This window comes from Acipenser ruthenus, chromosome 9 (assembly GCF_902713425.1).
Source record: "Acipenser ruthenus chromosome 9, fAciRut3.2 maternal haplotype, whole genome shotgun sequence".
Taxonomy (NCBI): domain Eukaryota; kingdom Metazoa; phylum Chordata; class Actinopteri; order Acipenseriformes; family Acipenseridae; genus Acipenser; species Acipenser ruthenus.
The window spans coordinates 11495861-11518783 of NC_081197.1; the positions used below are offsets into that span (position 1 = coordinate 11495861).

Here is a 22923-nt window from a genome sequence, read left to right on the forward strand (position 1 = left end):
CAGGCAATACAATTTAAGGATTTTTTAAAAATGGTGAATTCGTCCATAAGGGGAAAACAATTCCATTAGTAAATTGTATCTAATAGCAGACCTGGGCTCTCTTGACAGGAATCCAAGCAGTAAGGATGTATTTATTTGATATTCCTCTGGATTGCAGTACTGATTAGCACTAATAGAGAGGACAAAAGGACTCAAGGCCTCAAGCACTGAAAATGAGAATGGATGCTTGGAGGATGCAGAATTAAGATGAAGACACAGGACTGTATTGAAAAGGGTCCAGCTCAGTGTATGACCTCAGGAAACCATTTCCACACTTCATACACAAGCAGTATGTGCACACATAGGAGGCTGTGTGGTCCAGTGGTCAAAGAAAAGGGCTTGCAACCAGGAGGTCCCCGGTTCAAATCCCACCACAGCCACTCATTGTGTGACCCTGAGCAAGTCACTTGACCTCCTTGTGCTCCGTCTTTAGGGTGAATTGTAAATGACTCTGCAGCTGATGCATAGTTTACACACCCTAGTCTCTGTAAGTCGCCTTGGATAAAGGCGTCTGCTAAATAAACAAATATATTCAACACAACATCGATTAAGATGGGACTGTTAATTGATCTGTATAAATAACAACCAATCCTTTCTGACTGGTGAAGAACTATCGGGGCTAGTCGACGAAACACCAAGGATGGAAGGTGTCCACTTGAAGACCCCTAGAAGTACCCTACTTAGCTTAGTCGTCATGCTGATGCGCTAAGGAGACCGCACAGTGGTTGATCCCTGGAGCCAGCATTGCAGCTGTTGTGTGTGCTGATGCACCAGGGAGTCAAAATAGGCTGATCCCTGGAGCCAGCATTACACTTCAGCCATCAGCACCAGGCAGAAGGATAACTACATCATCAGATGGAAGGAAACGCAAATGACTCACATTAGTTTACAGTAAAAGATGTCTTAGTTGGTGCTTATCTTGGCGAGAGCTGTCCAATATCAGCATAAAGTTTTAACACCTACTCTCATGTAATGGAAATCTTGTAGTATGTTCTCAATGGGAACAACATTTCAGATGTACTATACAGTAAGAGGCCCCATTAAGTCTGTAGTTAAATATTTGTTGAAATATTTTGAAATGTTGAAGCTGAATTAAGACATCATCTGCTGTTACCAAATAGTACCTCCCATGTTTTTGCAGTTCCTGCCCCCCCAACATTACACACATACACACACACACACACACAATATGCATATTATGTTTAAAAACACTTATGTTTAAAGTGGGGACGGTGAGCCAAAATGACAATATCAAATCTTGCTCATAAATAATTGATAACAGTTCCAAATAATCCCTCTATTCCCACAAGGAGACAATCCTTCCATTTCAGTGACCCCCCATCTGTAGAGGTGGACAAGACCAACTGTTGATATGATGCATCTGCTACTGTTCAAAGTTCTCCAGCAGCTAGCTATGTGTTTGGAGAGCTGGTCATAATTCATTGCAGCATCCCTGCCTTAATCACTGTATCCTAGTCTGCTCACCTGACTACCGACTAATGTAAAGTCACAGTGTTCGGCAAGCTGCTGTCATTTTGAGACTGCACAGCATGGTCCAGGCACCGCCTCATAACTCGCGAGCCACAAGCAATTAAGCAGGGTGTATATCATCTGTCCTTTCTGAGGTAAAACCCCCTTATTTATAAGAAAGCAGGACGTTGTGAGCTAGTGAAACAGTTCAAGCGTGCATAAACGCCATCTGTGATCCAATACAGGTCAGGCAACCCGTGTCTGGTTTTACCTCTTGTGCAGAAGATACAGAGATAATGCTACCAGTGTGAATTTTGGCATCAGAAAGATAGTTTGTGTTCAGAAAGCAATAATGCAGGCATTAACCCAGAATTATGTCAGTGCCCAATCATGTGTGTGGATGTATTATAAAGAGTCTGTTCCCTTGTTAAATTCCAAGTAGCAGTCAATTTTTGCTTGAATGTTGGGATTTTTACAGTAGGTTTTGTCATTCACCATGGTACTTTCTCTGATCAGGCTAATCCAGGGTCTGGGGCTTTGCTTCAGTATCATTGTCCTTGCCTTTAGGATCAAGGGCATCCAGTTTTGAGATCTGCTGTTATGCTTGAGAAGAATTCACTTGCAGCAACAAAACAATGACATGGATCTTATAGCTTAAAGCACAGCAAATAGCCAGAAATAAAAAAAATAAACACCTAGGGGAATTGGGTGCAGTTGCTTGGCTGCATGCATTACAATTGGGACAAATACAGTTTAGAGGATCATTGTCCATCTAGTGTGAGTTAGAATTGTGGGGTGCTATTCTGTGGTAGCTTTAGGCAGATTTACTGAAGACAACAACTCCCTAGATAAAAAAAAGCATAAGCTATAAAACCTAAAGTTTTGTATTACCCCCAGAAAACAAAGGTTTGGACTTTGGGCAATGCAGTGCTATGTATAGCATGATCATCTGTCATACATATATATATACCGTACACCCAATTCCAACAGGAATATGGTATATATATATATATATATATAATAGCTCAACAGCTGACAATGGGGTTGACAATCTCATGTCTTGGCTACTTGTCTGTCACTCTTTGCTCTCATTTCTCAGTCCCTTTTCATTGTGGATCAAGCATTTTTTTTTTACTTATCCATCTCCTGGGGTTGTCAGTAAAGAAAACCAGTTAACTGAGAATCTTACAAAGTTTATATATACATTCTTTATTTTAAATCCGAATAATTTTGAAGTAGAATTAAAAGATGACTTTAACTAAGCTGCCAAGGTCAACAGAGAAGCTGTGCGATTTCAGATGTGAGATTGCTAATTTATCTATTGAAAAACACGCAGAGGCAGTTCAAATCTTTTTTTTTTCTTTCTTAACCAATGCATTTTTCATTTCACTGCATTAATACAGTTACCCAGCATCTTCTGTCTGTCAAATTAGATATGCATTGATCTAAATAATGGCATCATTAAAGTATCTCACTGGTGTGTGCCCCTCAGGTGAGGATTTATTTAGCACCCTTATTAACATCACACAAAGAAAAGCATGACCCAATTTCAAAATGGTGTCTTCACATACTGCACTTTAGAAGCCTATGGGAGACAGCTGACAGTTCAAACTTGAAGAAACAAGGCCAAAGGGAGCTGATGAAATTAACACAATTAGAAAAAGCCCCCAGTACTCATTTCATTTTGGGTGTAAAGTCTCCATTCTTGGATAAATTCTACTGGTGGCTGTTTTCCTTATAACTGTTTAACTGAAAATATGGTAGCTGTATTATGTTTAGACTCCTGCTGTTCAATAAACGTCTGCACAGCATTCATTAAAATATGCCAATTAAGCACTAAAAACACGTTCTAGCAATCATTAAATAAAACAGGGTTTAAATTCCATTTAGAAGAGTGTGACCATCTCTCTGTCTCCCTCCCTCTGACTGTTTCTTCTTTCTTTCTCTCAATATAATTTTATTACATTTTATGAATACTCACACTTCAGTTCTTCCAATTATGAAACTTTTGGAGATTAATTTCCCTTTCTTGAGTAAACTTGTGTGCAGTAGCAGGTCCTTTTATGCCGTATGGTAATTGTCTGTTACTGCTGACAGTGTCAATGTTGAAGACCGCATGTATCAACACACCACTTGAAAAGAAGTGGCGGGGTCAACAGTGATGCTCGGGTGAAATTCTCAAGGACTTTTACTCCAAATTTACCAATTAAAAACCTAAATCTAATGAAAAAACTATGTAAGACTTTTTTTTACAAACTCCTCAATTAAAAGGTGGAGTTATATACTGTATGGCAGCTTTATTGGGTGCTACAAAATACAGCTTTGGAGTTAGGACAATAAGAATTTAGTCCTCTAGCCCTGTAGACTTTCCAGCCTCATAGAGCCCTTCAGATATGAATCTGTTACTGTCTTCCCTAGCTTCCATGCAGTTTCATTATTTAATAATTGCTGGGAACTGAGCTATGAGCATACAAAAATACACACACAACAGAACAGAAAATGAAAAGAAAAATGTACTCACAAATCTTGTGACATTCATCCATTTTACATATACTTACATTTTATGAACTACTTCAGTAAAAATAAAAGGCATGTATTTACATCCAACAACCATTTTGTATGTCAGTGGCAAGGTATATAATTGTACAGTAATATCAAATAATGGAGTCTTTGGAATACCCACGGCAGAGCTAAGTATTTCCTATAAAAATCAGTGTGGCTGGTTGATACTCATGGTTGATAAATCATGTGTAATACACCAGGGACTTAGATGGAAGCTCAAAAGAAAAAGCCTTGCTGCTTGTCTTGTGCTGATATCTATCAGCATTAACTTCAGAAATACTGGTATATTCTGCTACTTCTGTGCTCCTATTCTGTACTTAAAACCAATAGAGAACATCTGTTTTACATTGTCAGTGCATATTTTTGCATGCTTGAAGTGCTGTTTTTTTTAAACTTAGTTTACTTCAATATTCCACAGATGGAGCCTATTGCAGTCTAATTTGTGCATGTTACAGAAGTGTGTATAAGGCATTGGTACACTGAAATCTGGTTATTTGTAACATTTCAGAGACAGAAGCAGTCAAAGTGGAAATGTTATATAAATGACAGCATGATGCAGAATTCACTACTTACCTTCAGGCTTGGTTTCTGATTTAAAATCTTTCATTAACATCATTTGGACATCAAAGTATAACTGAACTGTGTTTTAAAGGGGGAACATTTATGCCCAGTTTCATCTTTTTCAGTATATTTCAAGTTTATTTCTTATTTCCACATTCTGTGACCTGTTATATCCTTCATAAATTAGTCTCTGCTTAAAGTCAAAGGAAACCCAAAATGCAAGCAAAATTTAAAATAATTATTTCCTCAAAATAAATTCAAATATTTTACAATATTTTTGTCATGTTGTTATATGAGCATGTGTTTTTGGAAAACTGGAAATTCAGGAAGTACCAGGATTCATGGAGTATTGGGAAACTGTCTTCTTCAGTGTGTCTTTTGTTCACTGCAAATGGAAAATGCATTAAAGCTAAGGTGACCATATGGCTCAGTAATCAGCGGGACAGTTTGGGACAGTTCAGGCTTTTCAACTCACAACCCAATGCATTCTGGTAAGCGTAGTGCTGCTTCTCTTAAAGGAAAGAATAGTACCTGAGGTAAAACGTGAGTTGAAAAGCCTGAACTGGCTGAAACTGTCCCGCTGAACACAAAGCCATATGGTCAACTTAATTAAAGCTCAATACTAAACTTAGCAAATACAATATCACATGAACAAAATCATGATTTTTAAAAGTAAAGAAATTGAAAACCACATTGTTGATTTTTTTATTTCATTCGTCCGACAAAGTTGGATTTAATAATATTGGTGGTTTTATTTCTTTTTTCATTGGTATATATGTAAGCTACAGGTGTTTAAAATGATCAATAATATTGTGTTTTGTTGTTCTGCACTGGTAGTACATAACTATTTTCCTTATTTTATTTTGTTTTAACAGTTTTGCATACTTACTAAACACTGAGCATTTGTTATAAATCAGACAGTTTAATGTACCCATTTTCTTACTGCTTGATTCCCCTCTGTTTCTCCCCTTGTACTGTAGTGATGGCTGGGCAGACCGGTATGATGTCACAGAAGGGTATCAGAGAGAGGCTACAGGGGGCATAACAATAAAGCTGCAGTCACCAGATGTCAAGTGGTTTGATGAGTATTACCTGAAGCTACGACCTGAGACCAACCTAAGGAATCCCTGGTTCCCTGAATTCTGGCAGCACCGCTTTCAATGCAGACTCAAGGGACATGCGCAGGAGAATTTCAAATACAATCGCACCTGTAATAGTAAGTAGCAGGTTTTATGTAGCTTTCTATAAAACAGGTATACCGCTTATATTGAGAAAGACTAAGAATACTGTTATAAATAATAAAGTTCTTGCATTGTAATAATGGTTGTTCCTAAAGAAAAAGCCATGCACATTTTTCTTTAGTAGATGGCATTTACATACTACAGTAAATAGTTCCACTTTATGTTGGGATGTTTAGATGTGGTTTAATCAGGAGTGCATTGTCAAAGGTTATTCAAGTCTAGCCTTCTTATCATAGCAAGGTGGATTCTAGAGGTGACAAGTGACAGTGCTTAAAGAAACAGAAGGCTCCTGATTCTCAAAATTCTAGGGTGCTGTTGCACTGTAAGTGCAGTATCCCGTTTATGTGCATTTGTGTTCCTAGGAACGCTTGCCAGGGGTGTTGAAAACTAGGCTTTGAGTGAACGAGACCCTTGTTAGAGATAGTAAAGAAACATACTAAATTAATCACATAAATACATTCATTTTTAATGTCTTCAATGTTGAATTGAGTTTTGATTCATATACATACTTTTTTTCATGTTTTTTTTTTCATGAATTTCTTATACAAGGAATACAAGACAATCACTGTATACCGTGTTGTCTGGCCCACATACATTAAAACCAACAAATGTCCATCAACTCGCAGAAAACATATTGTAGTATGGGCAGATTAATGTAAATTGAACTGGCAACTAAAACACGTGATATGTTAAAACAAAATATTTTATTCTGCCCAAAAATTCACCAATTTTTTAATTACTTTTTATTACATTTGATATCAGTGACATGATTGGGAGCTTTTAGGCCACTTCAAAGCAAGCTAAATTAGCATCCCGTATTTAAATTATAATTGTGTTGATCAGCTGATCATGTGATCACCCCAACACATTTTTCCTAACAAAAACAATATGAACTACATTCATTTAATAGTTCAGCCTATTCTAATGTTAATTACAGAAAGAAAAGCATATGAGGTTCATGTTTTTTGTTTTATTATGCTGTCTTTTGATGCAAATCTCATTTAGGCCATTGTTTATTATATTTAAGTGCACTCAGGTGTGTATTTTTCAGAGCTGGTTGAATTAATTCATTTTAATGAACTTTACATGTTTAATTTAATATCCATGTATTTATAAATGCAGCACCTTTTATACCATTCATTTTCAGTGTCTTTGTTATGAATAAGTTCAAAGGATCTTGGACTAATGGGAGTATTTGAATAAAATGTAATTTCCCCAATTCAAAATGAGTAAGAAATTGTTATCATGTAAATCATAATGGATAAACTTTATAATCAATTGTAATTACATGCATTTTCATATCAAACAGAACGTGTTTTTGGACATTTAGGCTTTTATACAACAGACTATGCGCTTGTCAATTGCAGTAGAGCAGGGGATCTGGAAATCTTTCAAATCTGTTTTTGATACTTATATTTAATTGAAAATCAGTAATAACCGTTTGAATAAATAAACACAGAGACTTGTTTTACACACTATCATGGAAATATGATATTGCAGTTTTTTGCAAATGCTATCGTGATGCAATGGTTTGGATAATAAGTGAGTTCCACTGTTTCACTAGTTATTTAAAACACTTCAATGGAAACTCAAGGCAGAGACTCACAAGCACCGTTAGATTTTTATAACCTATATTTTTGTATCTTAATAGTGGAGGTATTTGGATTGTACAGGACAACCCGACAATGGATTCCATACAGTAATGTGACAAGATAAGGTTACGATTTTGTTATCCCAAATCCTTGTCATAGAGTAATCACGGTGCACCAACATACTTCAACAGGCCTGTGGAGAGTCTGTTAAGAAAAGTCATTGAATGGATCACATGATCCTCCAGTCTGACCCCAATGCAACTTCTGATTGATTGGAGATTCTTAACTATTTTGGTTTTATAGTCATTAACTGAGCCCAGTGAACATACATCAGTACATACGTACATATACAAATTCACAAAATGTACTAGCAATAGCAATGGTACATGTACTTTCTTGTTTCTTTTATTCTCCTTTCTGAAATCTCAGTCCAGTAAAATGATATTGCAGATATCAGCTCTCCAGTTCAGTGGGGTCACATCTGGTGCACTGATCTTTTTCAGTCTTCGTACATTATGCATTCAGCTTATGCAATGCAACTCAGTTACATTTCCTGGAATGTGATTGAGAAGATTGAATGTCCTTGTATCACCTTCATCCCACCATGTCTTGTACAGTACATATTTTATGTTTGTTTATCCTAATAGGGTTTTTTTTTTGATGAAATTAAAAGTGCTTATTTGTAAGTGTCCACTGTGTTCAGTTTCTAAGTCATATATTTGACTGTTTTGTTTAATTACGACATTATTGAGTGGTTTTACTAACTGCATGTGTTCTTATAAATACAAATAATATCTTTGTGAAGTAATATTATCTTAATATAACATCTCTCCCATGTTTCCTAGTCTGTACCAGCTCTCTTTTGAATCTTTTCTGTTACTTCACGTAGCAATTAAGTCTCTATCCCTTTTGTTTTTTTAAGACCAATCAATACACTATGTCAGCTAAATAAATAGATCCAAGGTGGTTACCAGTCTTGTATCAGGCTGCAGGGTTTCTCTTACAATATCAATGTCAATGCTATGGGTTCAGTGCATTTCCCCAAATGTATAAAGAAAATGTTAGACATATTTCTACTGTGCTGGTCTATCACAAATATAAGACTTGTAGTTTAGGTTTATCTTTCACCCTAAACCAGGAAGAATCTTCTTTTCTCTTTAGTCTCATTTAACATCCAATGACAAGCTATGAAATAAAAGATTGCAACCCAGAGAGACAAAGGTTACAGACGCCTGGCGAACACTTCGGTTTTGCAGAGTGTAAGAAATGAAAAATACACATTTGTAACAAAGGTTCATTTGTGCAAATGTAAGAACCAAACCACAGCACTGGCCGTGTTAGACTGGAGGTGAGAGATTATGGAATATGTTGGTTCAGCCTACAGTAAATACTTTGTGCCTTATTCCCCCAGGTCGCATGTCTTTAAAAGAGCAGTATGTTCAAGACAGCAAGATGGGGTTTGTGATCAATGCTATCTACTCCATGGCCTACGGACTACACTTTATGCAGCAAGCCCTTTGTCCAGGATATGCAGGACTCTGTGATGCCATGAAACCCATAGATGGAAGAACACTATTGGAATTCCTGATGAAAACCAACTTCAGTGGGGTTTCTGGAGAAGGAATCTTATTTGATGAGAACGGAGACTCGCCAGGAAGGTAACTGGCTTATTATATAAAACAGTATACAAAATCGAATTCAATTTCCAAGAAGACCGTGTATATTTGTCTTATTCATCATGAGTTATAATTTTTTTTTTTTTTTTAAATAAATAAATATTTTACAGGTATGAGATAATGAATTTTAAGAAAATCGGGAAGGATTACTTTGATTACATCAGTGTTGGAAGCTGGGACAGCAGTGGACTGAAAATGGATGATGATGAGATCTGGTCAGACAAAAATACAATCATCCGATCCGTCTGCAGTGACCCGTGCGAGAAAGGGCAAATAAAGGTAAGGTGATGTGAGCATTTTGGGTTATGCTGACGACAACAAAGAGGTTTATGGGATTCCACTTAGCTTTGTCAATCCACGTTTTCTTTGTTACTGCTGCCATTGTGGATTGCACTGCATTTTGTGAGGCGATGCAGCAGTTCTGGAGGTGTGTTACTAGGCAGCAATATCAAACTCCCACAGTCTAATTGTGAGCATGATGCGAGTGAAGTGACTTTGTATGGGAACTTCTGCCATAGTTTTTTTTTTTAATAGAGAATTTTATAGAGGATGTTAATGATGTCTCTGCCTATTAGATTCAAAAGGAGGGAGGTTACCATAATGCTGTGTTAATTCTCCTTACATTTTCTTCCCAGGTGATCCGCAAGGGTGAAGTGAGCTGCTGCTGGACGTGTACACCGTGTAAAGACAATGAAATCATCTTTGATGAATATACCTGCCAGGCCTGCGTGCTGGGATCCTGGCCCAATGACGATCTCACAGGTAAGGGATAAAGAAAAAAAAAACATCACTGCTTCCGCTGAGCTGGAAATAAAGCAATCTAGTACCTTCATAGTTTTTAAGGCTTTCTTACTGTAACATTTTGCAACTGTTTCAACTGTTAATGAGCTGAAATGTGTAAACATTTGAAATCTATGCTTATTATATGAATGGGTGTAGAACGTGAACCAAGATGAATTACTCCACTTGGTCTCAGTGAGTAATAATTCCTGGTTCCTATTGCTCTGTAGTCATTACGTATAGTAGGTCTGGTTGTGACGTAGTTGTTTATTGAACCTCTTGAAACCATTTGTGCAATCCTCCTGGGTGTCCTGACCCCAGACTGCCCAGCAACATCCTCGGAAGCAGTATGTTCAATCTAAGGGGATCCTGGACTGGACAGCTATGAATTTTGCCTACCTTTTTCCTATACTGTCTCTTGTTCCACATAGAGAGGAAAGTGTATTTTAAAATGCTGACCGCATCATGATAAACAAGCAAGACTGAACAGACAGAACAGAACTGGACAATCTGATTTGGTGAAACTGTTCTATCCTCATGCTGTGGAACGTGTTCCGCTTATTCAGTCAAACAGCCCGGTCTGCTCGAGGAGCAGTTCCACACAGTGAAACATGGCGCCGCCCTGCAGGTACAGCTATGCCAAAAACTTTTGCATCACTTAGAATTTTAGGATTGAGACATAATTAAAAAAAAAAAAATTATACAAACGTAATTTAGATCATATAATCAAAGAAACTACAAAATTATATTGCAAAAGTGACATTTTTTGGAGGACAGTTTTTCGTTAACTATATGGAAAAATACAAAGTGGTATGTAAATCAATAAGTTAACGTAACATTATTCAGCAGGTTTCATTGAACTTTATGAAGCAAAATTAGTTAATTCTATAGGGTGATACAAAACTTTTGGCCATAGTTGTACATTCATGTATTATAATGAAATATAGTATGTTAGGATCAGACTACATTTGGTAATTGTTGCAAAACCTTTAAAATGATATGATATCAAATAGTGGTACAACCTAATTGAGAAACAACTAATGCATCAGTGTTCTGATGTCTTTCAATAAAATGTGCCCAGTGCAGGAGAGAAACTAGGGATTTTATTAAGGGTATAATAAACTGCTGAAAGGCGTGACATAGACTAGAACTGATGATGAATGCATGGCTGCAACTCATCTCCAGCTCTGTCAGGGATCCTTGTGAATACAAGGCCCTAGTGTTGCAATCCAATGCGTTCCTTTAATTTAACGCCCAGATAATGAATTTAAAACAGACACGTGTAAATTATAGAACAATAACTCAAATTTAAGTTCCATAAGTAAAAGGATGAGAGGTTGCTTAACTAGAAAGCTGGTATCTGAGGAACTACAGCAGTGTGACTAAAGAAAATAAATAATTATAGATTTTAAGAACACCATTATTTAGATCTGCCACTGTTTAGATCATTAAAATATACCCCTTAACTTTGAATAGCTGTTAATGAAACTACTTGAAATAAACTATCAAAGACTGATGGCCTTCACAAGTGCTAACTTCTAGTTTTCTGTTGATTTAATGCATTGTTATGAGGATCTGATTGAGTAAGTCAAAGATGGTATGTCTCATGTGGGTTACACTCTTGATGATGTCTTTCTGCAAATAAATAAGTAACAAATATATCCAGGGTGGGATTCAGTTTTATTGTGGTGCCACTATCCTTGTACATTACACCTTTAAAGAAATGCCAAACACACAAACAGAACATTGGTGTAATAGTGAGGGATGCTGCCTAGCGATGACGATTTGATGAATTACTTGACAATATAACAATCTAGGTGCTGTAATGTAGGTGCAACAGAAACCCCTTCTACTAGCTTTCACATCATGTACAGGTTTCCTCTCTAGCTGCAAACAGGAGAGAGAAGAGGTATGTGTCTATGAAGCGTGTGTGTGTACGACATATTAGATGCTATACTGTAAGCTGGGTTATGTAACTGTCAATTATTTATTTTCGGCCAAGTGACTGGAGTGAATCCTGAGGTCTGAATTTCTCTCATGTTGAATGACTAGAGGCACGTTCTGTTCAGAAGATGGAGTGTTAAGACTTATTAACTGAGGGGGGTTGTCCTGAATGTCTGACTTGCAATTTCAAAACCGAATTAAAGAGGTGTAATTTTAATGAATAAACAACAAATGCATAGTTCACACACCCTAGTCTCTGTAAGTCGCCTTGGATAAAGGCATCTGCTAAATAAACAAATAATAATAAATTCATTATTCAACCTTTAAGCCCCCCAGAGAGACCTATTTGATACAAATCAAATTAAAACAGCATGCCTCTGGCAACATGATTACAGTTTGTTAACCTCATTACTTTCCTCTGAGACATTTCCAACATGTATCAGTACTGTAATTTATTTATTTAAAAAAAATATTTAACAAGGCAAACCTTTTTACATGAATTGCCTTGTCTGACAAAACAGTAGATCAAATTGAAGGCTGCAATATGATGCTGCAGTTCACACTGAATAGTGACTCTGTATTTATTGTTGTTGGGAAGTTTACTCATCCTACATTTGCACACCACTCCAATCTCTCCTTAAGGTTATGTCTGGGATGACAGAATATGTAGGTTACATTCTACACCTCTGTGAATCAGGCCAAGGGGAATTAAGCCACTTTAGATTAACACCTGTGTACTTCTTTTGAATCCTTCCTGTGCGTATTGTAATGTAAGCAGTAAGTAGTTTAAAATCGGAAGGATTGCACCTCCAACACGGCCCTTCCACCACGGTGGCTTCGATGAATTCTGCAGATTGCGCATTGGAAATAAATATCTGGGATGTCCGTTTCTGATTAGATTCGTTTAAAGCATAGTGGCATGTTTTGGTTGCTAAATGAATGTTAATGTTTCATCTTGACAGGAATTGCCTCTGGCAGAAGGTACTTAGCTTTCACTGCGCTTACTGTTTTTTCTTGATTGGAAGCAACAGGGTGCAAATGCTAGTTTACGCGTATAAGCTCCATAATGGATGGAGAGGTATAATACATTTGTTTTAATTAATGTGTTCACGTTGTAAATGGTAAACGGAGTACCTGAAAACTAACCAAGAAAAAAAATCCTGAATTATAAAGAAAAACAGCTACCCACCTGTTCACTAAAATTAGAAATGGCTTTATGAGATTGGCTTTAGGATAAACATCTGGTACAGACGTCAACCTGCTTCGCGGAAGATAAAGTTAAGGTTGTCTGGCCTTTTGGAAATTGAAGACACTGTCTTGCAATCCCTCCCCTCATCATTACATTTCAAGGTTAAAGTTAGAGCTGGGGTTTTAATTAGGGCTGTGCAGCTCCTCTGATTTTCCAAGTAATTCCCTTTAAGATGTTTTTTGGCAGGTGTTAAACTGAATGTGTTCATTTCACAAGGAAGGCTGCCGTTCCCTCAACTTTTACAATTGAGCACCAATCAATAGCAATTAACTTTCACGTTGAGTGAATTCCTTTCACCTGTGGCAAATTCAACTGATTTGTCATGTACACGTGACCTTTCTTAAGCCCTACCTTAATACATATTCTAGGACGTGTATTTCTTTGTTAAGTTTAATCGTAGGTCAAATCTCGCAATAGACTACAACCCCACAATTCACTAATACCCTTCTCCACTGGCACATCCAACCTGTGAGGCTCGGTAGGGTACGGGTTCGGGTGATTCTCCACTGGGTATTTGTTGAGCCGAGCGAGAACCAAACCGTGAAACTCCGGCCTCACAAGACATCTGAATCTGGCTCTGAGCCGGGGTTAAGGGTGTTCATCATTAAGTTGCATCAGTCAGTACACTCCAGAAAGAAAAACAAAACATGGCGGCAGCGAGTGTGATGAGAGAAAAGTACAGCCTTGGGACGCTGAGGAAATACAGACTCTAGTTTCTCTGTAGGCAGAAAGAAGTGTTCAGGAAGATCTGGAGTCGTGCATCAGAAGTGAGGAAGTTTATGCCCGAATTTCTGACGATTTGAAGCAAACGGACATAAACCGCGGGTACGGTACACTTAACTAACACACCCTAAAACACAAAATTCTACCAAATTTCTCACCCTTGACTTTTATTCTATTAATATAAAGAAAAAAATGCAGAAAATAAAACAATTCTAAACTTATTTACAAAAATATTGTCAAACAAAATACTGTACAGCTGTACCAGACATACAACTACGACTCTCATTGCGCTCACGCAGCTTCTTTTTTTTAAGCACCAAAACAAAAAACAACTCTAGAAAAAACAACAACAATCCTTAAATGGGATATCTTTGGCAAATCATATATATATATATATATATATATATATATATATATATATATATATATATATACAGTATATATATATATATATATATATATATATATACAGTATATATATACAATATATATATATATATATATATATATATATATATATATATATATATATATATATATATATATATTGGAGAGAGAGAGAGAGAGAGAGAGAGAGAGAGAGAGAGAGAGAGAGAGAGAGAGAGAGAGAGAGAGAGAGAGAGAGGAGTTTTTACCCCAGTTTCTCCCAAGTTTGGAATCCCCAATTATTGTTTTTATCCCAGTCCACTGCTGCAACCCCCCGGCAACTCAGGAAACAGAGGCTGAAACACTCGTCCTCCGAAACGTGCTCCTGCCAAGCTGTCATTTTTCGCACTGCAGATCCACAGCAAAGCCACCAGACCTATAGTGCCGGAGGACAACACACATCTGAATGGCTCGACCGCAGTTCAGCAGGCGCCCTATCAACTACAGGGGTCGCTGGTGTGCGGTGAACCATGGATTCCCCTGCCGACCTAATCCCTCCTTACCCGGGCAGCGCTCGGTCAATTGTGCGCCGCCCCCTAAGAACCCCCAGTCACGGTCGGCAATGACATAGCCTGGATTCTAACCTGCGATCTCCAGGCTATAGGGCGCATGCTGCACTCCACGCGGAGCTCCTTTACTGGATGCGCCACTCGGGAAGCCCAAATCATATTTTTAAAACCTTCTTTTTTCCCCTTCAACAGAACTAACTGAACTTTAGTAAGTCGATATAATCAGTAAAATTTGTGGATTATAAAGAAATTCTGTTAATTTTTTAACACCATTTGTTTGTGCATCTTTTGGCAAACTGAGTTAATTAATAACAATAATTAATAACAACTGTCTTTCGTTGCGTGTGACGTCAGTGGCACGGCTTGGCTCTGCAGTGGAAAAACAACCCAGGCTCTCCTTAACCGCACCGTGAGGGCTCGGTACCGCCCCGGCGTGGCTTGGTTGTACAGTGGAAAAGAGGCAGAAGGAAACAAGCAAAACTCTATATTCAATGACACTGTGAGATTGTTATTGATTGGTACTCAGTAATTGGGTAGACATCATTTTTTTTTTTTAGTGTTGAGTACCGGTATGTATAATCCTTGTGAGTTTAAATACTGCACTCCCACTGTACTTTAAGTGGTCTGGGAATGCATTAGCAGCATTGCACCATGGCACATTTAAATTTGACTTTTTATTGTTCCTAAAGTAGAAACACCCATTCCATGTTAGAAATTAAATTCTCTTCAATACAAATTCTGCAATGCCAAGATGTAAATTTGTATATCTAGTCATTTCGTCTAGTTTATTATCATGCTTATTAAGTGCCAGTGTAATTAAATCTGTCTTTTAACTTAATTGCTCTTTGAAGGTTACATTTTAAAACTAATTATAAAAGAATTTAAGAAACTAATCAAAAATGTGCTTCTTGTCTCCTGGCATGCAGACTGTGACCCGATCCCAGTGGAGTATCTCAGATGGGGGGATCCTGAACCAATTGCAGCTGTCGTGTTTTCCTGTCTAGGTCTGCTAGCAACTTTATTTGTGACTTTTATATTTATCACGTACCGCGACACCCCCGTGGTCAAGTCATCCAGTCGGGAACTGTGCTACATTATTTTAGCAGGCATCTGTTTGGGCTACCTATGCACTTTCTGTCTCATAACCAAACCTCACATCATATACTGCTATCTCCAAAGGATTGGCATTGGACTGTCCCCTGCAATGAGCTACTCCGCTTTGGTAACCAAGACTAACCGTATAGCTCGGATTCTTGCAGGAAGCAAGAAGAAGATCTGCACCAAGAAACCCCGGTTCATGAGTGCCTGTGCCCAGTTGGTGATTTCTTTCATACTAATCTGCATCCAACTGGCTATCATTGTAGCTCTTTTCATAATGCAGCCCCCTGAAGTCATACATGATTACCCCAGCATCCGCGAAGTCAACCTAATCTGCAACACCACTAACATAGGGGTAGTCGCTCCTTTGGGATACAACGGATTGTTGATTCTGAGCTGCACTTTCTATGCGTTCAAGACCAGGAATGTCCCTGCCAACTTCAATGAAGCGAAATACATCGCCTTCACCATGTATACCACTTGCATCATATGGCTTGCCTTCGTGCCCATCTACTTTGGCAGCAATTATAAAATCATCACCATGTGCTTCTCCGTCAGCCTGAGTGCCACGGTGGCACTGGGCTGCATGTTTGTGCCAAAGATCTATATCATTCTGGCCAAGCCGGAGAGGAATGTACGCAGCGCTTTCACCACCTCCACTGTGGTACGCATGCACGTCCGTGACGGCAAATCGTCCTCGGCTGCCAGCCGCTCCAGCAGTTTGGTCAACCTGTGGAAAAGGAGAGGCTCCTCTGGAGAGACTTTAAGGTAAGACCATTTTAATCGCATTGCTAACTGTGCTTTCTTCAGTGGTTTAATAATAGGTTCACTTCGCAAACAAGGTGCAATAACAACTGCAGCAAATGCAAAAGTCAACATGCACTCTTAGGTTTTAGTCACAATTTCAAGGCGATGGTGGTTGAATGCATTTATGTAATTTCTTGAATAAGCTACTGGTTTAGAAAATCTCATAATAACATTGTTTTTATATTATAATTTAAAACTAAAAACAACTGAATTAATCAACGTGAAGGAAAATTACACTTGAAAATGGAATATAAAAGTGTAGATATTTCCAGCTCTACAAATGCAAAATGAACATTGGCAACACTACTGTATCTGTGTGGGGTTCGCTTCCTGACTGTGCAGTCACCGGTCTATGCTGGGGATTCTGAAGGGAGCGTCGCATTGGCTCTGGTGCTCCCGTGGGTTATGGAAGCAAAGCAAGGACTGCTTCTCCTCATCATGCTACAGCAAAGCCTACTAGCCAGGCGCCCAGTGAGCTCAGAGCAGACACCTCCAGAGGTTGGTAGCTTGCTGAAATCCGCTCTCGAGTTCCTGGGTGTAAAAGAGGAAGCTGGCTTGGTTGTGGGATTGGAGGACGCCAACTGAACCTTTCCTGTTGTTCCAATCTCACTAACAACACAGCTACCCCAAAAACATTTAATAAACATGAATTTACCAAAACAATAGCAACAGCTTTACAACATTGATGGCACTTGCAGCAGCAGTGTGTAGTGGTTAGGGCTCTGGACTCTTGACCGCAGGGTCGTGGGTTCAATCCCAGGTGGGGGACACTGCTGCTGTACCCTTGAGCAAGGTACTTGCTCCAGTAAAAACCCAACTGTATAAATGGGTAATTGTGTGTAAAAAATAATGTAATTGTATGTAAAAATAATGTGATATCTTGTAATAATTGTAAGTCACCCTGGATAAGGGCATCTGCTAAGAAATAAATGATAATACTAACAGCAGCTGGTTAAAATATCTCTTAATTAAAAATGAATTAAAAGAAGCTAAATGTTTAGAGTAGACCCAGGTCACAGACAGCAATCCCAGAGACAGGGAGATAAGGACAGCAAGAGTAAGTCTTTATCCTGCCAACCCATTATTTAATTTAAGCAGTGATTATTGCCTTCTGAAGAAGGATCTGCAAGTAAAGTGTTTTAGAGGACAAATACTTTCTGGACAAAGGCCAAGGCTATCTGAGACAAGAACGATACACAAGCAATAGAAGACAAATGCCTGACCTTCTGACTGTCTACTCAGCCTGGAATAAAAAAAAAGGACACACACCACAGAATGTCAAAGTGCCTAAGTATAAATCACTGTTTTACTATATAATGTAATAACTATAAGTGCTGTATCGAAATGAAATGACAAAACCAGGAAAACATCCTTTTCACACAAGCATACACCCACAAACAGATACACAAAAACACAACTGCTACAACAAAATATCAGCCTTTATTTCCATCAGACAGAGGCTTGCTATTTTTCTGGCTATACTATATGAACACAATAATTTATATACATGCCAAAAATCATATTCAGTGTTGTTTATGGGTGGAATAGAATGTTGGCAACACTGTACAGACAATTTTGTGCCTGCTAATCAACTTTATGAATTTTACATTTTTAAAAAAAATAAATTAGTATTATTTCATTTGAACAAGAAAGCCTTGACAAGCACCAAGTACTGTAATCTATTATTCATGAAACAACAGGATTTTTTTTAGGGTTTGGTTTGCTTCTTAATCCTTTTCAATGTTATATTTTTTATCTGTTAAAAAAGCAATGCTTGGGTTACCAGCATAGCATAGTTTATATGAAATGCCAGCGAGGATTGTATTCTAGTTAAATACATGTCTGCAGAGTCTAGATTTGCCTTCAATGTATTGATACCTTCTCATGATATATTATATTGCAGAAATGGGTATTGTGACATTTTTGTCTTGTGGCATTTGTTTTTTACAGCTTTCTGTTCTAGTAAGATCTAAAGGTTTAAAGCAGAACTTCCATGCTGTTTTACTAGGGTTTGACCCTTGTTTAAAACGCTATGCATTTGTAATGGTCAGTGTTGTGTGATGTACTGCTGTTATGGATTCTGACCCCTGACAAACAAGTCTAGCTCTTTCATGCAGTGGAATGTGCATGGTTGCTGGTCCGCGTCTTGCCTCTGCTATATTGCACATTCACAGAAACAAGCGAACCATTTATTTTTAAATCCTGGATTTGTACTTTATTTCTAGTATGTGCCAGCTGCAGAAATCTAGCCTTCCTGGTTGGATGTAGTCAGTTGTCATATCACAAAAAGGTGACTAAAATGTTTTTAGTAGTATCCATACTGTATGATATAAAGCTAACAGGCACAGTTTCAGGAGGTCAGTGGCAGGATTGGAATATTTGTCTTTTTTTTTTTTTTTTTTTGAAGTACTGCTGCATGATGATCCGTTGGATGCTGAGGATAAAATGTGATGCCTGATTTTGAGGACCTTTGAACAGCTGTTATCAGTGGTGTAGTGCTATATTTATAAGTGAGGGGTCGCTATTATCTAGTCCCTTTGTGATATCACCACTGACAATGAATCAAGTCCTTGAATCATAGGATTTTTTGGTCTGTAAACAGATTTGGAACTATTTGAGGAACAAAAAACATTTTTCAATCATGTTATGAATGAATGATGAGACTAGCATAATATATGTCTTTTAGATCATCTTTCAACTCTCCTAGAATGCATTCCTCTCCTGTAGTGATTCTTTCCACCTAAACCTTTTGTTAGTTTTCCAGGGTCAGTGTATGCTGTTGAGTCTTGAACATGTGTGATATCCTCTTAAGTGTCTTTTGTGAGTGTATTGGAGTGATATTCATTGGTCCTCTAGTATTTCAGATAGAATCCCTGTATTCTGCAGTGAACAAGTTTAAATGGATATTTGACACTCTATTTCCTCTGCTTTTTAAATTATTTGAGAAATTTAAACATTTCTTCTGTTTTTCTTTCTTGGTTTCTGTGAAGAAGTCTTTTAGTACTTGGATTTTATTTTGTTTCAAAAGTAGATTCACTGAAAAGTAGCTTTATCTGTACAGTGACTCTTTTTTTAACAGTGGATGTCCTTCATGTAACAAACTCAAAAACCTTGTATAATAATAATAATAATAATAATAATAATAATAATAATAATAATAATAATAATAATGATGCTACTGGTTGGTCAGCAAAAATGAGATAAGAACAGCAGTGCCAATATGGGTGTTCAGCTGTAGAGAGAACTGATATTTGTTGGACATTTTAACCGTAATTCTGATATAGGATATTTTGCCCCAGATAATATCATGAAAGATAGATTTGTAAACATTATCTGCAAAGCAGGATACAAAATCTACAATTCTTATGTTTTCTGTTTGTTTTTATTTTCACTCCTATGCAGCTCAAATGGAAAGTCAGTGACCTGGGCCCAAACTGAACAAAGTAACAGGGGACACCACCTCTGGAAACGCTTGTCCGTCCACATCAAGAAGAGAGAAAACAATCAGACCGCAGTCATCAAACCTTTCTCCAAGGCCTCAGAAAACAAGTTCATCAGCAACACCACACCCAACACCAGTTCCAAAATGTTATATGAAGTCTCAGAAGCCGAGGAGCACTATCCACTTCAGTACCGACCACAGACGCCTTCTCCAATCTGCACTGTGAGTCAAAGAGCATCCTCAGTCGGGCGGAAGGAGGAAGAGGCCCCATCCTATCTTGCTGACAACCCACAGAGGAGCAGCTCCTCCCAAGGTTCTCTGATGGACCAGATCAGCTGCGTAGTCAACCGTTTCACCGCCAACATCAGTGAGTTAAACAGCATGATGCTTTCCACATCCCCTCCAGGGGCTGTGGGCTCCACGACTAACTGCCCGACTTACCTGATTCCCAGGGAGATGCAGCTCCCCACCACCATGACTACATTCGCTGAGGTCCAGCCCCTCCCTGCCATCGACGGGAACGGGCACTCGCAGGGTGCCAGCAAGACATCGTCTACCAGTATTAAAGATGGCACCTCAGAGTCTTCGGCAGTCAAAACGGACTTCGAAGAGCTGGTGGCTCTTACCCCTCCCTCTCCTTTTAGAGACTCCATTGACTCCGGAAGCGCCTCGCCAACCTCTCCCGTCTCTGAGTCGGCACTCTGCATCCCCTCATCGCCTAAGTACGATACGCTTGTGCTGAGGGATTACAGTCAGAGCTCCTCTTCGCTGTGAACACAGTCATGGAATAGGGAAAGCGAATACAGTGCAAGATTCTCTGAATCTTTAACATAGTGTATGGCAAAATAAAATTAAAAAAAAACACGTTTACATGAATTCAGTGGTGGAAATAGATAAAGCACGAGATGATGATATGAAATACGTCTGGTGAAACTGATGAACATTTTGTTTTTAATTATTTGAAATGTGGGGTGTTCAAAGTCAACATGACTTTGTAGTATCTTTTTGTGGTTTTAATTTGGCAGTGGCCTTAGAAAACATGGGCTTTCAACTAATTAGGGCTGTCCAAATTCTGGCACTAATGGAACATTTCAGTTTGCATTACAGTTGGGCTCTGAATATATTTGTTTGTATTGTTTTGTTAACTGTGTACATAGAAAAACTACAGGCAATACAAAATGTCAGAGGTTGAGTGCTGTCTTGTGTACTGGAAAATACAGATTTCAGGGGGGGTTGGAGCTACAAAAAAACTAGACTGGAATGCTTTTTAGTGTTAGATTTGGTCAGCTTTGCAAATACTGTAAATATAAACAAATTTGGGAGGCTATAGCGGCAAATTATCAAACACGCTATAAAAAAGTGCTTTGCTTTACTACCATGACAAATTAAATGTATATATAGACGATTGTGTAACTCAAAAAAGAATATTTGTTTGTTTGCTTGTTTGTTTGTCTTTTTTCCCCAAAAGTGAACTTCTTATTTTCTTAAAAGTTGGAATGTATATTTTCTAAATAGTAATACATAATATGGGACCAAAACAATTACATTGACAATAGATCCTAATAGTATAGAATCGTAAAGTAAAAAGAAATATAGACACAGTTGATGTGCTGCCATTTACTGAAACAAAGCCAGGGTACTGGCCAGTATATCTGTGAATCAGCCATTTCAAAGCAAAAAACAAGCAAAGAAAATATGTTAATGTGAACAAAGAAATAGCAATTCATAATAATGATGGCTTTTGTACAGTGAACAGTGTCCATGTTGTGGAATCACAAAGAAAAGTATAAAGAACATTTGCAGTAAAGGAGACATTTTGCTCCATGCCTTGCATCTGTTAGTGTTCTTCTTTTTAAATCCATTTTAAGACAGGCTCTTCATTTCCCAGTGCAAATATTTTGCATATGAAAGACATGGTTTATCACAGAGGTAGGATTAAACAACTGTAAACTGGACAACTACTGTACCGAGAAAAGGTGGAATGTACTTTATATTGATGGAATAGTGCACAAATGTGAATGGTCTGATATTGAACGTAATTTGTTCACCAAGATGCCAGTAAACACAGGATCAAAACATTTTTGTATCATAAAAATGTAAATATAAAGGGAAGCTCATACTTCAAATATGTATCATATTGTAAGTCTGCATACATTGGTTCTACTGAACTTAATGTTAATAAAAACAGTTGTGAATCAATTGTCCATAATATATATGTTGACCGACCCCCCCCCCCCCCCCCCCCCCCCACAAAAAAAAAAAGAACGGGTCATACATCAAAGCAATATTAACAATTCCAAAAGTAATACATAGCTCCTAAATTTAATATACCAGTAATACAATATGCTGCTGGTAAAAAAAAAAGGTTAAATAAATGTAATCCATAACAATTATTGGTCAGTAGGTATTACATCAATAAAGTAGATATGTTTTTTTATTATTACTATAATTAGTCATGTTTCGGGCAAGTGAGTGAGGCCACAAGTATAACCAATGCTTTAGAGAAGCTTGAGACTGCTGCAAGAGAGACATAAATGGTATGTCTCCATGGCACCTTGATGCCTATAGCAGCGCTATAATTTCAACCTTAATGGCTCGTCACCATTTTATAAAATAACAACAATGCTAAGGCACTACTCAAGCAGGGGCACGTGTTCTTATTTAAAATATGTTTATTTCCTTATATAAGTAATCCATTTGTGGTCAGGCAATCTAAAATATCTAGAATATCTGATTAATGAAAAAAATTAACATGTTAAAGGGTATAGCTAAAAATGAAGTTTGATGTATACATTTATTTTAAG

The 22923-nt window shown here is 37.8% G+C and overlaps 1 protein-coding gene across 3 annotated transcripts in view; it reads left to right on the forward strand.

Moving 5' to 3' along the window:
* Window positions 1-22359, forward strand: part of LOC117405888 (metabotropic glutamate receptor 5) — a 78180-nt gene extending 55821 nt beyond the window's left edge. For 2 of the 3 annotated variants that reach the window (XM_034009362.3, XM_034009361.3), the window contains exons 4-9: window positions 5613-5848; window positions 8877-9123; window positions 9252-9420; window positions 9777-9903; window positions 15699-16638; window positions 20080-22359. In XM_034009362.3, coding sequence (XP_033865253.3) covers window positions 5613-5848; window positions 8877-9123; window positions 9252-9420; window positions 9777-9903; window positions 15699-16638; window positions 20080-20893 — 2533 coding nt within the window. In that variant the 3' untranslated portion in view covers window positions 20894-22359. The remainder of the gene's footprint in view (window positions 1-5612; window positions 5849-8876; window positions 9124-9251; window positions 9421-9776; window positions 9904-15698; window positions 16639-20079) is intronic. The other variant, XR_009329594.1, reaches the window with a different exon arrangement.
* The last annotated feature ends 564 nt before the right edge of the window (window positions 22360-22923 follow it).